General features: G+C 40.7%; 1 protein-coding gene across 2 annotated transcripts; it reads right to left on the bottom strand.

The window, feature by feature from the left end:
* Positions 1–379: 379 nt before the first annotated feature.
* LOC113443608 (carbonic anhydrase 4-like) lies at positions 380–15,948 on the bottom strand. Of its 2 annotated transcripts, none has more exons than XM_026711954.2 (9): positions 15,864–15,948; positions 13,357–13,451; positions 12,100–12,129; positions 11,258–11,422; positions 9,762–9,910; positions 8,166–8,255; positions 5,869–5,947; positions 4,251–4,414; positions 380–1,936 (listed from the first exon to the last, which is right to left on the bottom strand). In XM_026711954.2, exons 2-9 carry the CDS (start codon positions 13,430–13,432, stop codon positions 1,727–1,729), a joined length of 963 nt encoding a protein of 320 aa, XP_026567739.1. In that variant the 5' UTR covers positions 13,433–13,451; positions 15,864–15,948; the 3' UTR covers positions 380–1,726. The 2 variants fall into 2 exon arrangements, with proteins under 2 accessions (XP_026567739.1, XP_087774401.1); XM_087918275.1 differs by lacking the exon at positions 15,864–15,948 and adding an exon at positions 14,846–14,968.
* Between the last annotated feature and the right edge of the window lie 1,417 nt (positions 15,949–17,365).

Genomic DNA, 17,365 nt, shown 5'->3' with positions numbered 1-17,365 from the left:
ATACTGCAGGAGGCTGTCCAGGCCAAAAACAAGCGCAGGGGGGCTGTGTGAGGCCCCCCTCAGTGATCTGTTTTGGATGGCAGGACGGTGCAGGTGTCGGTCCAGTCTCCCCACCCCAGCCGGCCCTTGGAGGAGAACTACAGTGCTGACCCAGCCCTCAAAGAAATCCAGTTTGACATCCCTGAGCTACAGCTAAAACTGATGTTCATTGCTTTAAAAAAATGAAACGATCTCCATCCCTACACCCATAACTGAATCTCTTTCCTCTTCTCTCTCTTTTTCTCCCTCTCTCCCCTCCCCTCCCTCTCCCTCCCCTCCCTCCCATCCTATATCTACCGTCTATTTTATCTCTCTGACCTTAAAAACACCAAACATCATCTTTTGAAAATGATAATTTACAGATTTACAATGTCATGATACTTCACTTTGAATGAAGCGTTTCCATTTCAGCTTTGGCCTTAAGGTGACAAACAGCAACAACATATCCCAGCGATTGGGTCAAGCAGTATTAACTTTCCTCCAGTTTTTCCTGTGTTTCTGTTTTTTTCTTCATTCATTCACTCACTCACTCACTATTTATTTATTTATTTATTTATTTATTTAGCCACTTGGTTCACTGATACAGTGATTCCAGGCAGCTTACAATGCAATGAAAAGTACAAAAAGGCAATACAAAGCAATTAAAATTAGGAGAATTAAATACAAAGCTAAACTACCAAGATGGTGGGTGAAGATCTTCTCTACCCAGTCATTCACCCCAATGTAGCAGGACCCTGTTGTGGCCCCAGGTCAAGTGGCAGAACGGACCTCATTTCCAAAGGGGGAGAATATTCCAGAAGGTGGGGGACTACAGCAGAAAAGAGTCTCTTCCTGGACCTTGCCAACCGAAATTCTTTGATCTTTAGCCACCTTTCAACTTTCAAACTTTATTTTTCCTGGGTTTCTGCCCCTGAATAATCTGGTGGAGGGTGAGGAGGAAGTAAAATAAGGTGACCAACCATCCTCCTTTAGGGAGGTCAGTCCTCCTTTTGTAAGTTCTGTCCGCCCTCGAAAAGTGTCCTCCTACATGTCCTCCATTTTGATATTGAAGACTAATCTGTAAATCTCCCTAATGGATCTATGCCGATCCAATCTGTTGTGGGTGATGTAACGTATTTGTATTTGACATGATGATTCATCAAGGCTCAGTACAGTGCGGCGAGACGTGATTATGAGATGCATGCGCTCCACAAAGGAGAATTGTTTTGAGAGAGTGTGCCGTGCACAAGTGGCTTTGTTTTTTTTCTTCAATTTATTTTCTTCCTCCTTTTCATTGTAAAAAGTTGGTCACCTTAAGTAAAATGGAGCATGTGGAGCAGTGGTGGGATTCAATTTTTTTAACTACCAATTGTGGATGTGGCTTGGTAGGTGTGGCAAGGGAAGGATACTGTAAAATCTCCATTCCCACCCCACCCCACTAACCTGCTTTCCAGCTCCGTTCTCCTGTGCAGGGCAACCAAAGAAGACCCAGCCAATCAGCTGGGACTGGGAAGGCAGAGAACAGATGGGGGCGGGGCTAGTCAGAGGTGGTATTTGCCAGCTCTCCGTACTACTGAAGATTTCTGCTAGCGGTTCTCCAGAGCTGGTCAGAATTTACTGAATACCAACTCTGATATAGAGGGAAGAAAGGTTAGCTATGACCTCTCAGGAACTGCAAGTCCACACGGTTCACTCCTGACATCCTCCCTTACAGATAGAAGAATTGTAGAAAGGTGGCGATAGAAAGGAAGAGGATAAATACAGTTGGAGGAGAAACAAAAATGGCAGCTGCAGACTTCAAAGCATCAGATGCCTCTACTTTCCGATCTCCAATCTTCTGTATGGGACGGAAGTTGTTTATTAGCCTGGGTCCCTTTGAAGACTCCGTAGATGAGAGCTCTGAAGCAAATTTCTTGACCTATTGAAAGAAAGAGATGATAGCAAGAAAGACGTGATGGCAGCGTTCCAATATTTGAGGGGCTGCCCCACAGAAGGGGGGGACAGCCTACTCTTCAATGCACCTGAAGGCAGAACAAGAAGCTATGGATGGAAAGTAATCAAGGAGAGGCCTAACCTACAACTAAGGAGAAATTTCCTGAAAGAACAATCAATCAGTGGAATAACTTGCCTCCAGAAGTTGTGAATGCTCCAACACTGGAGGTTTTTTAATCAGAGACTGGACAAACATTTGACTGAAATGCTATAGGCTTTCCTGCTTGAGCAGGGGGGGTTGGACTAGAAGACCTCCAAGGTTCCTTCTAACTGTTATTCTGTTGGGCTGCAGGATTTCTCATCACTAAAATGCATCAGGACAAATGAACCAGGCCAATGTACAACTTCGAAGCCCAAGGAAGCACTACAATATCCCCTTCATGTGCATCCGTGGTTATTTAAGAAGCTTGGTCTTCAACTCTCTGTTGGAAATTCCCAGGGCTGAGCTCAATGGGAATTAATTTGTAGCAAAAAAAGAGAAAAGGCTATCAAAGAGATGGACAGGAAAGAATGGAGTCTGTCTTCTCAAAACCTGGCAAAAAAAGTTACTTTTGATAGTGAATGGAGCTGACTGCCTACTATAGAGCTAGTCCTTAACTTACAACCATTTGTTAAATGGTTATTCAAAGTTACAATGGCACTGAAAAAAACGGTCTTATGACTGTTTTTCATACTTATGACCATTGCAGCATCCCCATGGTTAAATGATCAAAATTCAAATGCTTGCTCATACTTATGACAGTTGCAGTGTCCTGGGGTCAAGTGATCCCCTTCTGCAACCTTCCGACAAGCAAAAATGAGGAAGCTAGATTCATTTAATAACCGTGTTAATAATACAACAGTGATTCACTTAACAACTGTGGCAAGAAAGGTTGTAAAATGGGGCAAAACTCACTGAACAACCATCTGGCTTAGCAACAGGAATTCTGGGCTCAGTTGTGGCCTTAAGTCAAGGCCTACTTGTAATTCGTGGAGCCAAAGAGAAAAAAGGGAGCCAAAAAGGAACTACCTATTTTTAGCAGAGCTCAATTTAATGTTAAACACCACAAACTCTGCTTCCCTCTTGCACGTAACCGCAGCAACAACCTGGTTTGGCAACATCCTCTGACTGCTCGTATAGCCATGTTGCTTTTACTTCATCCCCGGCCTATGAGCAACATGGACTTAAGTCACCCTTGGTTGCCCCTGTGTCAAAATAGTGTTTCCTACTATATTCTGATACCATATAAGGCACATACCCTCCATAAAATTATGTCAGAGGAAAGTCAGGTGCGCAGTGACTTAAAACAAAGCCAGAAAAAACCCTCAACAGGAAATGGATCAGCAGCGGGGAGGACCAATTTCACGACATAATTGTATTTGCCCTCCCTGAGTTGGGAGGGCAAAGACTCAAAGGCCCATTTTGAAAGGAGTTCAGAGGGGAGAAACATTCTCAGGGGTGTCCTTGGGGAGGAGGGGGGTCAAAAAAGTCAAGAGGGTGTCCACAACTGAATGATCAAACGTCCGCTCTTTTTTACCTACAGGTAGTCCTCAATTTACAACCCTTTGTTTAATGATCGTGCAAAGTTACAATGGCACTGAAAAGAGTGACTTATGATAGTTTTTTAGTCTTATGTCCACTGTAACATCCCTGTGATCACGTAATCAAAAATTGGATGCTTGGCAACTGGTGTGTATTTATGACGGTTGCAGTGGCCCAGGGTTATGCAATCACCTTTTGACGAGCAAAGCCAATGCTGAAGCCAAATTCACTTCACAAACATGTTACTAACTTAGCAACCACAGTGATTCATTTTACATCAGTGGCAAGAAAGGTCATAACATGGAACAAAACTCCCTTAACAACTGTCTTGTTTAGCAATGGAAAGTTTGGGCTCAGTTGTGGTCATATGTTGAGGACTACCCATGTGCACTTCCCCATTTATGCTGCACATAATAGTTCCTCCTTAGCAAAGTCCTTTTATGGATTTTTCTGCTGGGCTCCCAGCTTGTTGGAGAGAGAGACTGGCTGAGCTAGGGGAAGGAGTCAAACAGGGAATTAGTCTGGAATCCCTACATATGCATAAAAGAATAGTTTGACACCTCCCCTTCCTTTTGAATGCCATTGAGCTTTGTATAGTCTTACTCAGGTGCAAACTTTCAGAAGATTCCTATTCTATAGGCCTGAGCCATAAAATGGCTAATCAAACTCTTCAGGTGTGGATTTTGTTCTTCACATCCTGACATAACTGTATTCTTACCACTTTAGGAGGCACCAGGATGGGGTCAGCAAAGACGGTCCATATTACAGCCTCATCACAGCCAGGAGTGGTAAGGGATCCAGGGTAGCGGTAATAACGGTTGAGGCTAGTGGAATCCATCAAATCCAGCAGAGAAAAAGAGCCGTCAAGATGCACATCTTCCCCTGTTCAGGAATCAGAGTAAAAGTAGTTATGCCTTGCTTGCTCAACTGAATTATTTTCAAGTCTGTTTTCACACTGACTGTGAAAGAAAAATGGAAAGCCAATTAGAGCCGAGAACTTTCTCACTGTCTCTGTCAGGAAGGCAGTTCCTATTGCTGCTCAAATTCAAACAAAATGTAAAAAGCTTAATTTAAAAAAAAAATAAAGTTTAGAATCTCCTGAAATTCGGAAGATTTTGCAAAACAAGCAAGCAACAAGCATCTCAGGCAAGCTTGCATTTTTTGGTGAGCTTGCCTGAATTTGGTGATGATGGTGAGAAGAATTTGGGAGTTGGAAGAGTTCCCTGTATAGAATCACACCTGTGCCGGCATCTATAGCCTGAAAGAAGTATGGGACCCTGATCTAGTTAAATATGGAACATCAGATTAAGACTGAAAAGACTTTGGATCAAATCCCACCAGCTCTGAAACTTGTTGGGAGATGTTGCACATTCCTGCTGAATCATACCGATGTCTGTCTCTGGCCACCGAATTTCTGCACAAGTTCTCCAGAGGCATTTTCTACCTCAATTCCTCAAGAGCTCTAAAAAAAGGTTGGTCAAATTCATGGAAGAAATGGAGACCAAAGTCTATTAGCCTTCAGGACAGTAAAACTGCCTCTGAAGCCTATGTGCTGGGAGACTGATGGGTTTCCTTGTGCAATTGGTCAATCTCTGGGAGAACAATATGCTGGACTAAATGGGGTCGAGTTTAGTGCAGTCTACTGTCTTAGGTTTTTATGTATCAATTAGTAGCTCTTAGCCCATCCATCCTCACAAGGCTGCTATGAGGAAAATATGTAGGGGACAGGAAATATATATCATCTTTGATCTCCCTAGAGCAGTGGTGTCCAAACATGGCAATTTTAAGACTTGTAGACTTCAATTTCCAGAATTCCTCAGCCAGCATGGAACTTTAAATTTTGTGGAATCCCTAATGCTCTGACCTTGGTTGTTTACTCTACAGACCTTTCACTACCCAAGTAGGTAACCTCATTAGTGCTACTGAGTTTGCTCCCTATTTTTATAATTGCCCTACCAACAATGATTGGGTGTGGTTTTTCTCCTTGATAGCTCCTTGATTAGGGCATTGTTTTCTGTTTGTTTGTTTCTTTATCTCCTTGGTAGGCTCTTGATTACAGCATCCAGCTTGATTGTTTGTCAGGTGTTAAATCCTGCTTATGTAGGTTGGCTTATCTAGATTGCTTATTTTATCTACTTTGGTTTTACTTTTTTTAAAGGTTGGCAAGTCATTAGAAAGGCATGTCAGGACAAGATGGGGAAATGGTTGGAGCAATCAGCCCACAGGACGATGCTGCAAAGTGGAAGCATCAATTTTCCAGCTTGTTATGGAAGCCATGTGAAGTCTTAGAGATACAAGAAGATCCAAACATCTCTCCAGAAATCCAACAAACTTACCTTTTTCAGAAACTTTTTTGAGGTTCTTGGCAAACAATTCCCATGCCTCTGCAGTTTTGTCCTTAGCCTTCTCAGATTCCTGCAGAAAGGAGGAAAGAATAGGAGGGGATATGTCAGGCATGAATGCCCAGGTCCATATGTGAATGTTCAAATTAACTGATTTATTGCTAATGTAGAAAGTTAGCACCCACCCCTCTCCTAGAAGAATTAAATATTTTAGGAAATATTAAAAGGGTAGAATATTATATTTCCCTGGATGAGAAAAGGAGAAACATGTTTTTAAAGACAAAGCAGCTCCCTGCAGCTCCCTGCCACCCCAGTCCCCCTTCAGCTCCAGGGTGATGAGATTAAGACATGGTCCTTAGGACATGAAAGGATTAGCCCTCTACCCATTTCACCACATGGCACTTGGGAGGATTACATCAACCAGCAAAATTCAACCAAGCCTGGGACTCAAGACAACCTACAAAGTTAGCACTGCTTGGCCCCATAGGAGTCTGACAACCAATCAGAATACATTTCTTTCATAGGAACAGGAAGAAAGTTCAAAGCCCACCAGAAGTATAAATATATCTCACTCTCTATTCCATGTGATCTGCTAACCAGGACTTCAAACCATGTAGTCCTGTCCACCGTTAAACCATCTTTCCAAATAACCTTCATGTTTCCAGTGCCTTTCTCCCCACCTGGAACTGAACCCAGATGGACATCTCTTCCAACACTAAAAACCCATGCGCAAGAATCTTTCCACTAATGGTTAACACCTGGTTAGAATTAGATAAGAGTCAATGACAGTGGAGAGAAGTTGCAGGGATGGCATGCTGTGCAACAAGGTTACATAATGCAATAAGATTGAGACTGGGTTAGGGACTTCTGGTGAGTTGTGAGTTGTGTTGTGGGGAGTGCATGAAGGGAGGCTTAGCCAATTTCATTATACACATGTTGTACTCTGACAATAAAGGTAATAATAATAATAATAATAATAATAATAATAATAATAATAATAATAATAATAATAAACAACTTAGATCTTTTGTAGCTACGTAGGGATTCTAGACCAAGCCCCCTTTTCAGTCTGCCCCCCGACTCTTCCAGTGCTTTTTCTCCATAAGACTCAAGAATTTGGGGATGAAACAAATTTGAACATTGAATATTCTCTTCCCTTAACCAACTGCTTCCAGTTTTCCACTCTTCTGTAATTTTAGAGTCAGTCATCGGGAGGCATTCTTGATTGACACTGCTGATAGCATATTACCTACTTTGAAATTTACAGTGAAAAAATACTGGATTGGCAACTTTAGTTTTTGATGTCTGTTTGCTGCCACCCAGCAGCTGTTTCTAGTTTTGCAACACAAATCTAATAGTTTTAAATGAAACTTAATTGAAATACTGGAAATATACTGTACAACAGCCACCCATCCACCCTAAAAGTGCTTCTTAAGACGATATTTCACATTGATTGGGGAAATGATCTATTATTTGTAGGGAAATACTGGTAGATTTCCCTTTTCTCTTTTATTTACATTACACTCAAGTGGTGGTTGGGAGCAGACTGAAAAAAAAAGCACAGAATGAAAGCATGTTTTGAGAATCGGATTAGGTAATTGTTTTTGTCTTTTTTTATTGTTCTCTTGGTTTCTTCTCCAAAGTTGCAAAATATTGATTCCCTCACTTTGGATCAATTAATCAATGGGAAAAATACAAATATTTTCATACTCATTTCTCTGACAGAATGAATTTCTATAGAGGTAGTTTTCGATATATGACTGTAATTGAGCAAGTAATTTCTGTCGTGAAATTTCTGTCTGTTGTGTCATAACGTGGGTTACGATGTTACAGATCTTTTTTGTGGCAGCCATTAAACGAATGCAGCAATTGCTAAGTAGACCTGTTCTTTGCTATGGGGTGAAACCAGAAATAAATGTCAGTTTTGGCAAAAAGATTATAGTGGTCACGTGACCAAGGAGCATTGCCAATGGCTATAAATGCAGGCCAGTTGGTGAACACCCAAAATGTGATCACATGATTACAGGACAAGGGTGGAGATCAGAAATTCTTGTAAATAGCTTTTGGGGAGGCCCGTCATAATTTTGAACCGGTTGTAAGTTGAAGACTACATCTGAACATTTAGTCTGGCCAGAGCATTTTCTAACTGTCTATTTTTCTGTTGGGGAAAAACTTTCCTCCGTGCTTTCGACCCTTTTGACCATTTCTGTCAATATCTTCCTTATCTTACCACCTGGTTTTTATAGATTGGCATGTTTGGTCAATGTAGCTGATTTGGATAGGAGGCTCACCTCAATAAAAAATGCCAGCACTGCGATGCCCTTTGGATCCTTCACAGCATTTGACATGTTCATGTTGTTTCTGGTATGTACAATGTGCAACTGAAGAGAGAACACAAAGATTTTGTGAGACCTGTGTATTTCCTTAGTATCTTGATCATCATAGACCAAGCTTCCTAACCTGATTTTTATTTATTTAATTTATTTGTATCTTGTCTTTATTTTTACAAATAACTCAAAATGGTGAACATATCCAATACAACTCCCCTCTCCTATTCTCCTCACAGCAGCAATCCCGTGAGGTGATTAGGTTGAGAGAGAATGACTGGCCCAAAGTCACTCAAAGGGCTTTCATGGCTAAGATAATCTCCCGCTTTCTTGCCTGGTACCATAACTACTAGACCAGCCTGTTTCCCTCCAAGTATAGTGGATTATAACTCCCACAATTCCACTCAATATTTATTTATTATTAGATTTTTATCCCATCAACTCTTGGCAATTAATCCTCCTGCCTCTTGTTTTCCCCACAATAATCTCCTAACACAGCTTGGGCTGAGAAAGTGTGACTGGCCTAATGTTACCTTTCATGGCTAAAGAAGAACTAGAACTCACAATTTCCCAGTTTTTAGCCTTAACCATAGACTCTTTAAGTATATCACATTGGGAAAAGTTGATATATGCAACCAAGCCATGATAGATGTTGTAGCTCTAACCATTTTTCTTTGGATGTAGAAGTTAAGATCCCATGTAACCTTCAGGAATTTGAGGTACAGTCCCTTACACAGTTCCAGAACCTGCCAGTAGGTTGCTATTTTAAATACAATAGAAACTATAAAACACATGGAACTTAGTGCGTCAATGCAATGCAATTAATGTGATTTTAAATTATGCATTTAATTGAATCTTTGAACTAACACCATTTAATTTGGGAAATGTGCCACTGGTTGCATTCCAGATCTGGCTTCAGTCCTTAAAATATTGCGAATTCTTACATTCCATGGAAAAGCTATAATTGGAAGGACAATAGATTTCAGGAATTGCAACGTGGCTAACTCAGTTCTGAAAGCTCTTGGTTTTCCCAAGCTTCAGACAAATTTCCAGAGGATTTAACCTTGTTACAGGTAATCCTCGACTTATGACAGAAAATGGGCCCAACATTTCTGTTGCTAAACAAGATGGTTGTTGAGGTTTGCCCCATTTTACAACCTTTTTTTCCCCAGAGTTGTTAAATGACTCATGGCAGTCGTTACATTAGTAACATGGTTGTTAAGTGAATCTGGCTCCCACATGGACTTTGCTTGTCAGACTATCACAAAAGGTGATCATGTGACCCCAGGGCACTGCGACCATCATAAATATACGCCAAGGGTCCAAATTTTGATCACGTGACCGTGGGGAATGCTACAAAAAAAATTGTCAGTGTGCAAAATGGTCCAAGTCATTTTTTTTCCAGTACCATAACTTTGAACCACCATCTCAGTTGTAAGTCAAGGACTACCTGTAACCGTTAGCAGCTAAAACAATTGCTTATGCTGTAATAAAGCATACTGGTAGACTCTCCACAAAAAGGAGAATCCCACATAAGTCGGCTGGGGGATCTGACCTCACCTCCATTGAGTATTGTTTGCCATCAATCTGATGCTCCGAGCCAGGTCGTGAGGCACCTGCTCCCCAGTGAAGGTGAAAGGATTTGGCTGTATAGCGGTCGGGAAGGCCAAAACCAGCGAGATGAACACCATCTCCCAGGGATACGTCAACTGCCGATTAAAGAGAGAAGAAAAATCCAGTTCTGCGTTCACCATTCTAGATCCGGTCTTCAACCTTCGGTGTCTTTTGATTGTGGGAGTTCAGTCCAAAGCACTTCAAGAGCCCAAGTTTGCTTTCCTTTGCGCTAAAATCAGGGGTAGGTAACCATGGCAACTTTATGACCGGTGGACTTCAACTCCCAGAATTCTGGCTCAGGAATTCTGGGAGTTGAAGTCCACCGGTTAAATGTCATGGCTGTCCACTTCTGAGCTATATGCTATAATGAGAATCAATTGTGCTAACCAGTGCGGTTAAAAATACAGTTGATCCTTGATTTATGACTGCAATTGGGACCAAAATTTCAGTCATTAAGTAATTCGGTTATTAAGCAAGTCATCAACCATAACAATACAAGAGCACACAATAGATACAAACTCAAGATAAAACGCACCAAACTTGATTGCAGGAAATACAACTTCAGCAACAGAGTGGTCAATGTCTGGAATCCTGACTCTGTGATTTCTTCCCCAAACTTCAAAAATTTTGACCTTAGACTGTCTACTATTGACCTCACCCCTTTCCTAAGAGGTCTGTAGGGGGCGTGCATAAGCGCAACAACATGCCTACCGTCCCTGTCCTATTGTTTCTTTTATTTTTCTTATATGTACCCATTTCATGTATTCATAACTATGCATATACTTCTATGTGTTATCTTATAATCACTTGACAAAATAAATAAATAAAAATAATAAATAAATAAATCATGTGATTGTTCTTACAATCCTTTTTACTGCAGCTATTAAGCAAAGCACTCAGGTGTTCAGCGAATCCAGTTTCCCCAACTGATTTTGCTTGTTGGAAGATGGCTGAGAAGATCACAAATCACAATTGTGTGACCGTCAGATGCAACAACTATTATAAATGCCGGCCAACTGCCAACACCCAAATTGTGATGTCATGATCTCCGGGGATGATGCAACAGTTATCACTTAAAAGACAAAGAGTAAGTCCTTTTTTTTCTAAGGCCATCGTAACTTCAACCGATCATTAAATGAACCGTACACCTTCTGAAGATTTCATCTGATCTGATTTGCCTGTTTTCCCCATGCTACATTTACCAGAAGCTGTAACTACGACTCCCAAAATTCCAAGCCAAGAACAACTGAGAATTTTGGGAGTTGTAGTCATCTGAGTACATCAGTGACCATAGAATTACAGAAAATAATTGGAAATCAATGCTTCTTTTTTTTCTTTTCCCCCTCTTCCCTTTTCCCATTTTTCTTCTATATTTTCACTTGTATTTCATATCATGATAATCTTAATAAAATTTCAGAAACAACAACAACACAGTAACTCACCTGTTTTCCCAGTATTCCTGATTTCCAGCAGCTTCTTGCTGCTGTCATAACCAACAAGGTGTACAGGACCCAGACTGGGGTTGTGGGAGGCATCTCTGTGAATAATGTTGATCGGTGACTGTCTCTTGCCATTGCAATGACCAAGGGATATCCAGGATTTAGGACCTTCCCAACAATCCCCAAGAAAAGGGATAATCATTAGACGAAGTGCCAAAGAAATACATTTTTAAAAAAACATAGGGAATCTAGTTTTCCTAAAAGTTACCATCTCTGCTGGACATCCTGCTCAAGGTTAGCAAATTATATGAACAGGATTTTTCTTTTTTTTACTACAAAGTAAAGCCATGGGATGAGATACATTTGCAAAGATGAGTTTTGGAATTTAAATGCAATGGGCAATCTCTGGCTGAGACTAAATATGACTTGTATCCTTATGATTTATATTGACTGTTTCCTATTGATTTGATTGCTTATTGTACCCTATGACTATTATTAAGTGTTGCACCTGATGATTCTTGACTCTTGATGAATGTATCTTTTCTTTTATGTACACTGAGAGCATTTGCACCAAGACAAATTCCTTGAGTGTCCAATCACATTTGGCCAATAAAAGAATTCTAATTAGTTTCTAATTAGTTTCCACTTATGATGTAGGGCGGGGGTCACCTATCGTGGACTTCAACTTGTGGACTTCAACTTGTGGACTTCAACTCCCAGAGTTCCCCAGTCAGCTATGCTTGCCGGGAAATTCTAGGAGTTGAAGTCCACAAGTCTTAAAGTTGCCATGGTTGGAGACCTCTGATCTCGGGGGTCAAAAAGAAAAGTAGCTCTGTTTTACTTACCACAGTGTGGCTCCACGTAACACCAGGATCCTGTAAAGGAAAGAAACAGGGTGAGCCAGGCTTCTACTGCAATCCCAAGACAATTTTTGGAACTAGAGTGCCTTTAAATTATGGCGAAAAAGTCAAAATGGCCACCATAATCAAAGCACAAATACCTCTGAACAGCTAAAAGGAAGAATGTGTAGGAGAAGAGCAGGCAGAGCTGGAGGGCAGAGTTAAATGAGTCATCAGCCTAGAGTCCTTATGTTCTCAAAAACATTCTAGAACATTGGTTAGTCTTCTGCATCACTGCACATCAGGGAACAATTGCGTCTCATTCAGAGATGGCTGCATAGCTGTTGCATTTATGACCACAATCGAGCCCAAAATTTCTGTCACTAGGTGAGATATTTAAGTGAATTTTGCCCTATTTTATAACCTTTTTTGGCCGCAGTTGTTAAGTGAATCACAGAAGTGTAAGGTTGATAACACAGTTATTAAGTGAATCTGCCTTTCCCATTGACTTTGGTTACAAAGGTGGATCATGTGACCCTGAGATTCTGCATAAATATATGACTCATAAGGAGAAATTTCCTGTTAGAGCAATTAAACAGTGGAACGACTTGCCTCCAGAAGTTGTGAATGCTCCAACACTGGAAGTTTTTAAGATAGAATTAGACACCCATTTGTCTGAAATGGTATAAGGTTTCCTGCCGAAGCAGGGGGCTGGACTAGAAGACCTCCAAGGTCCCTTCCAACTCTGCTATTCTATTCTATTCTATTCTATTCTATTCTATTCTATTCTATTCTATTCTATTCTTATTCTATTCTATTAGTTGTGTGTTGACACCTATTCATAGTTGCGGACAAGTCAAGATCAAGCTTAAGTCCAACCCTTCTTGAATTCTGTTCCGGCGCCAATTTAGGGCTGAATTTAGTGGATTGGATTCTTGTGTTAGGCCTGGGCATGAAATCTGAACTGCAACTTAGCGCATGCTCTGGATTCTTTGCATCTCTCCTGGATTGTCTTGAATCCAGCTATAATCCTTCTAACTTCCATGTAGTTTTTGTGACCTCCAAAGTGTTTAGTCCCTGATTTTTTTTTCCAACTCATCTCCAATCTACCATTTCCCACCTAGGCTCAACCTTGTTAGCTTTTAAATGTTGGCGAGCCAAATCCATCCAAAGAATATTTAGTTGTACCCTGGAAGAATTTTCTGGTCTTTCATTTTCTGGCCTCCTCCCCAGCAAGGCGCTTCCTAAGTAGGGTGGCATTACCTTCAGAACTGGCATAACATCCACTTGGAAGCCAAAAGACCACTGTAAGGGTTGTGAGTATCTTGAGAGAATCCATGGAAGGGGATTTTGTCCGGCTATGGGAAAAAGTGCAAACTGATTGATTAATCCAAACGGCGAACTTTAGGAATAAGAGCCCAGGTGGTGCAATGGTTAGAATGCAGCATTGCAGGCTAACTCTGCCCACAGCCTGGAGTTTGATCCTTACAGGCTCAAAGTTGATTCAGGCTTTCATCCTTCCCAGGTCAGTAAAATGAGGACACAGATTAATGGGGTCAATATTCTGACATTGTAAACTGCCCAGACATTTGTAAAGCACTATGTGGTGGCATATAAGTCTAAGTGCTATTATAATTGTCAGTAGAGGTATATGAACCAGTGTTTCTTTTTCCTGGCCAGCTTGAAGATGTATGGACTCCAACACCCAGAATTCCCCAACCTTCCAGAATTCTGGGCATTGAAGTCCATATGTCTTCAAGTAGGCAACATTAAAAAAAACACTGACATGTACTATAATACCAATTATTTAGCAGTAATAGTGATATGGGTGATATAGATATGGATAGATATACAGATATATGGGGATGGGGATGGAGAGAGAGAGAGGGAGGGAGGGAGGGAGGGAGGGAGAGAGAGAGAGAGAGAGAGAGAGAGAGAGAGAGAGAGAGAGAGAGAGAGAGAGAGCATTTATGAGAACCTAAGCATGAGCTGAACTTTTGTTCAAAAGAAAAATCAATCTCAGTCTTAGTGTCTGATTAATCATAACCATCATATAAATTAGACATTATATCAAGTTTATGAACCTATACTTGGTAAACCTAATGGCTAAACAATCTGCTGAATTCTTTCCTGCAGTTGTTTTAAATCTTTAAAATTAAAATTATTTCAAATTACTCCCCATAACAATGCTGAGTTCTAGAATCTTTTGGAAACAGGATCAACAGCAACTAATTGTAATCATTCTTTGCGATTGTTGGTTTTCTTTTAAAATATGAAAGAGGCTTCATGGGCTGCTGATGCAGCTATAAACAAAAAGGATGTATATAAACAATTTAGGATGCCCATATAATCAGTTCTCATGGCCCAACATTCAGTTCTGGCACCAGAGCAGCCAGATAAACAGCAGAATATTTTGGGTGTAGTATTTTGGTTGCCAAATTTTGAAAGAAATAATCTATGATTGAGCGCATGATTTCACACACACATTTGTATTGGGCACCACCAGAAGCCACGACTGACTTTCACAGCGCAAAACAAACACTTATGTAACAACAAAGAACGTGTGATGATGAGACCATTGATAAGGAGTTGTCATACATGTTGCAACAGAGGAGAAATTTCTGTACACACCAGAAAACTTTTAGGAGTGAGTACTGTATAATCTGAAACTTTAAAAAAGCAACAACGCAAAGATAAGTGCATAGGATATGATGAATGATAACAGTGCTGATTAACTTACAGACCTCCTTACCACGAGATGTGAAAACAAACATATGAGACAAATTCACAGGAAACCAATTCATCAGTTGCTAAATGAAGCTTCTCTCTTTTTTTTTTTTTGTATCATTGTGCTCTTAACATTTTTTTGTTCAAAAAAAGCAACAGGAAAAATGAGATTGCTTTCATGCCTTTTTTGATAGCAGTGTTCCAATATCTGAGGGGCTGCCACAAAGAAAAGGGGGTCAATCTATTTTCCAAAGCATCAGAAGGCAAGACAAGGATTAACGGATGGAAAGTAATCAAGGAGAGAAGCAAACTGGAACTAAGGAGAAATTTCCTAATGGTGAGAACAATGAACCAGTGCAATGGGTTGTCTTCAGAAATTGTGAGTGCCCATCACTAGAGGCTTTCAAGAAGAGACTGGATAATCATTCGTCTGAAATGGTAATAGCATCTTCTGCTTGCGCAGGGGGATAGACTGGATGGTTTCCAAGGTGCCTTACAAGTCTATTTTTCTGTTCTATTATTCTGCTATTTCTATACATCAAGATTTGATTCCTTCCTTCCCTTCCCTTATTTATTTCATCACTTTCATGCCTCATTTCTGTAAATCAAGGAGGGTTGGATATATTTATTTCTTTAAGTTTTATCCTGCCTTTCTTACTTAAGTTATTGAGAGGCTCAAAGTTACCCATTTGGTTTTCATGACTAAGTCAGGATTAGAACTCACAGTTTTCCTGGTTTCTAGGTCAGCACCTTAACTACTATACTAAAGGGGCTGTATATTATTACGCCATTCTCAGAAAGAGGCTATGAAAATTGATGGGTCCTTGGAGTGATACTGAGTACCATTTATTATCTTAGTAAACCATAGAGTGCAAGCTGTCTTGATCACCACTAAAAATAGCCAGAAACTTAAAACCTTCCCCATTAGAAAGGCCTGATCGATTGCAGAATAAAACAACAGCTCTTACAGCATCCAAATGTCCACCTTATCCAAATTCCTAACCCATACTTGTCATTTAAAACCCCACCACTGGAAGGCTTACCTGTCTGGCGAATGTCTTTTTCTGTCCTGCTGGACAAGGTGACAGCGATGATTGAAGAAGCATCCTTCCTTCCTTTTTATACGTGTGCCTCTGCCTCCGTATGTATGTGTGTGTGTGTGTGTGTTTGTGTGTGTGGGGGCATGCAATAAGGTCACCACCCTTCTTGCTAATGGGGCGGGTGGAATTACTTGCAAAGGAGGGTGAGTTACAGCAAAGGAAAGGAAAGAGAAGCAGGTCAGAAAGGCTAAGTACAGACTCTGCCTGTATACATGTGCGAGAAAGGGATGGGTGATCAAGCAAGAGTTACGCAAGTCTTAGGAAATCATCTTAGCAGAAGCCACCTTTTTAGACAAGGAAGTAATCTGTCAACCTTCCCTTTCCTGGTCTTGTTGGCATCCAGGTCTGGATGTAACCACTAGGCTCTTTTCCCTTCAGAGACACCTCCAAGGTCCCTTCCAGATCTATTCTGATTGGTTGATATATAGGTGCTGGCTACCAGCACTAAAGAGGTGGGCCATTTTTCCTTAATAAAAAAAATCTATCCGCTGCCCCGCTACTTCCCAGAGAAGGTTGACTGGTTGATTTCCACCAGCACAATTACAATTTCTAACTTTATATATTGGTTAGAAAGTTGCCTGAGCATTTCTCTCTAAGCAAGCAATGAGAAAGTTGGTGCAAAACCACCTTGAGTGTGTGTTCACACTTTTTTTGTGTCCTGCTTGGTGATGGTGGGGAGTACTCTTAAAAGCACAGGAGCCACATTGGCATCCACCTAGCTCTTCATCAGCTATTGTTCACCGATTCAAGGAGTCCGTATTTACCATTCTTCCAGTGTTATGTACTTAAAATCCCTACTTCCTTTTCAGAAATAACCTAGAAATAGTGCCAAGTCATGCTGGGTAGCCAATTCCCCAGAAAGATTAAAAAAAGAAAATGATCATGCACGCTGACGCTCTGAGGTTTTCTAAAAAGTACTTTAGAAAATCTTTTCACAGCTTTGTCTGATGTTATCTGCAATTCTGGTTTGTAAAGAAAACAAGGGAATAAGGATGCATAAACAACTAATAACCCTACAATCCACCTCACTTTCTCCTCAGATGGAATAAAAACCTGGGAATTATTCCCTGATCCATTTGGGTTTACAGACTGGATTCTTTTTAGCTCTCAGAAACTTCAAAAATGAGGTTTTTGCTGTCAGGAAATCAAGGAAAAGTCCCTGGAGTTTCTGTCTGAGAAAGCACTGCACACACAGGTAGTCCTCAACTTACGACCACAATTGACCCCAAAATTTATGTGGTTAAAAGCGAGAAATTTGTTAAGTGAGTTTTGCCCTACTTTACGACCTTTCTTGCGACAATTGTTACATGAACCACTGCAGTTGTTAAATTAGTAATACATGTTGTTAAGTGAATCTGGTTTCTCCATTGCCTTTGCTTGTCAGAAAGTTGCAAAAAGGGATCACATGACCCTGGGACACTCCAATTGTCATAAATGTGAATCAG

The sequence above is a fragment of the Pseudonaja textilis genome, chromosome Z, assembly GCF_049901715.1.
Source record: "Pseudonaja textilis isolate UNSWEBS1 chromosome Z, rPseTex1.2, whole genome shotgun sequence".
NCBI lineage: Eukaryota > Metazoa > Chordata > Lepidosauria > Squamata > Elapidae > Pseudonaja > Pseudonaja textilis.
Note: the sequence above shows the minus strand (reverse complement) of the source record. Positions and strands in the feature narration are given on the sequence as shown.

What these genes read in the sequence shown, in the direction of transcription:
- LOC113443608 (XM_026711954.2), bottom strand. Translation starts at nt 13,432, where the DNA reads ATGGATTCTCTCAAGATACTCACAACCCTTACAGTGGTCTTTTGGCTT. An exon ending in CAGGAATACTGGGAAAACAG is followed by an intron (nt 9,911 to 11,257) that starts GTGAGTTACTGT and finishes TTTAATCGGCAG; the next exon opens with TTGACGTATCCCTGGGAGAT. An exon ending in TGCTGGCATTTTTTATTGAG is followed by an intron (nt 5,948 to 8,165) that starts GTGAGCCTCCTA and finishes TCCTTTCTGCAG; the next exon opens with GAATCTGAGAAGGCTAAGGA.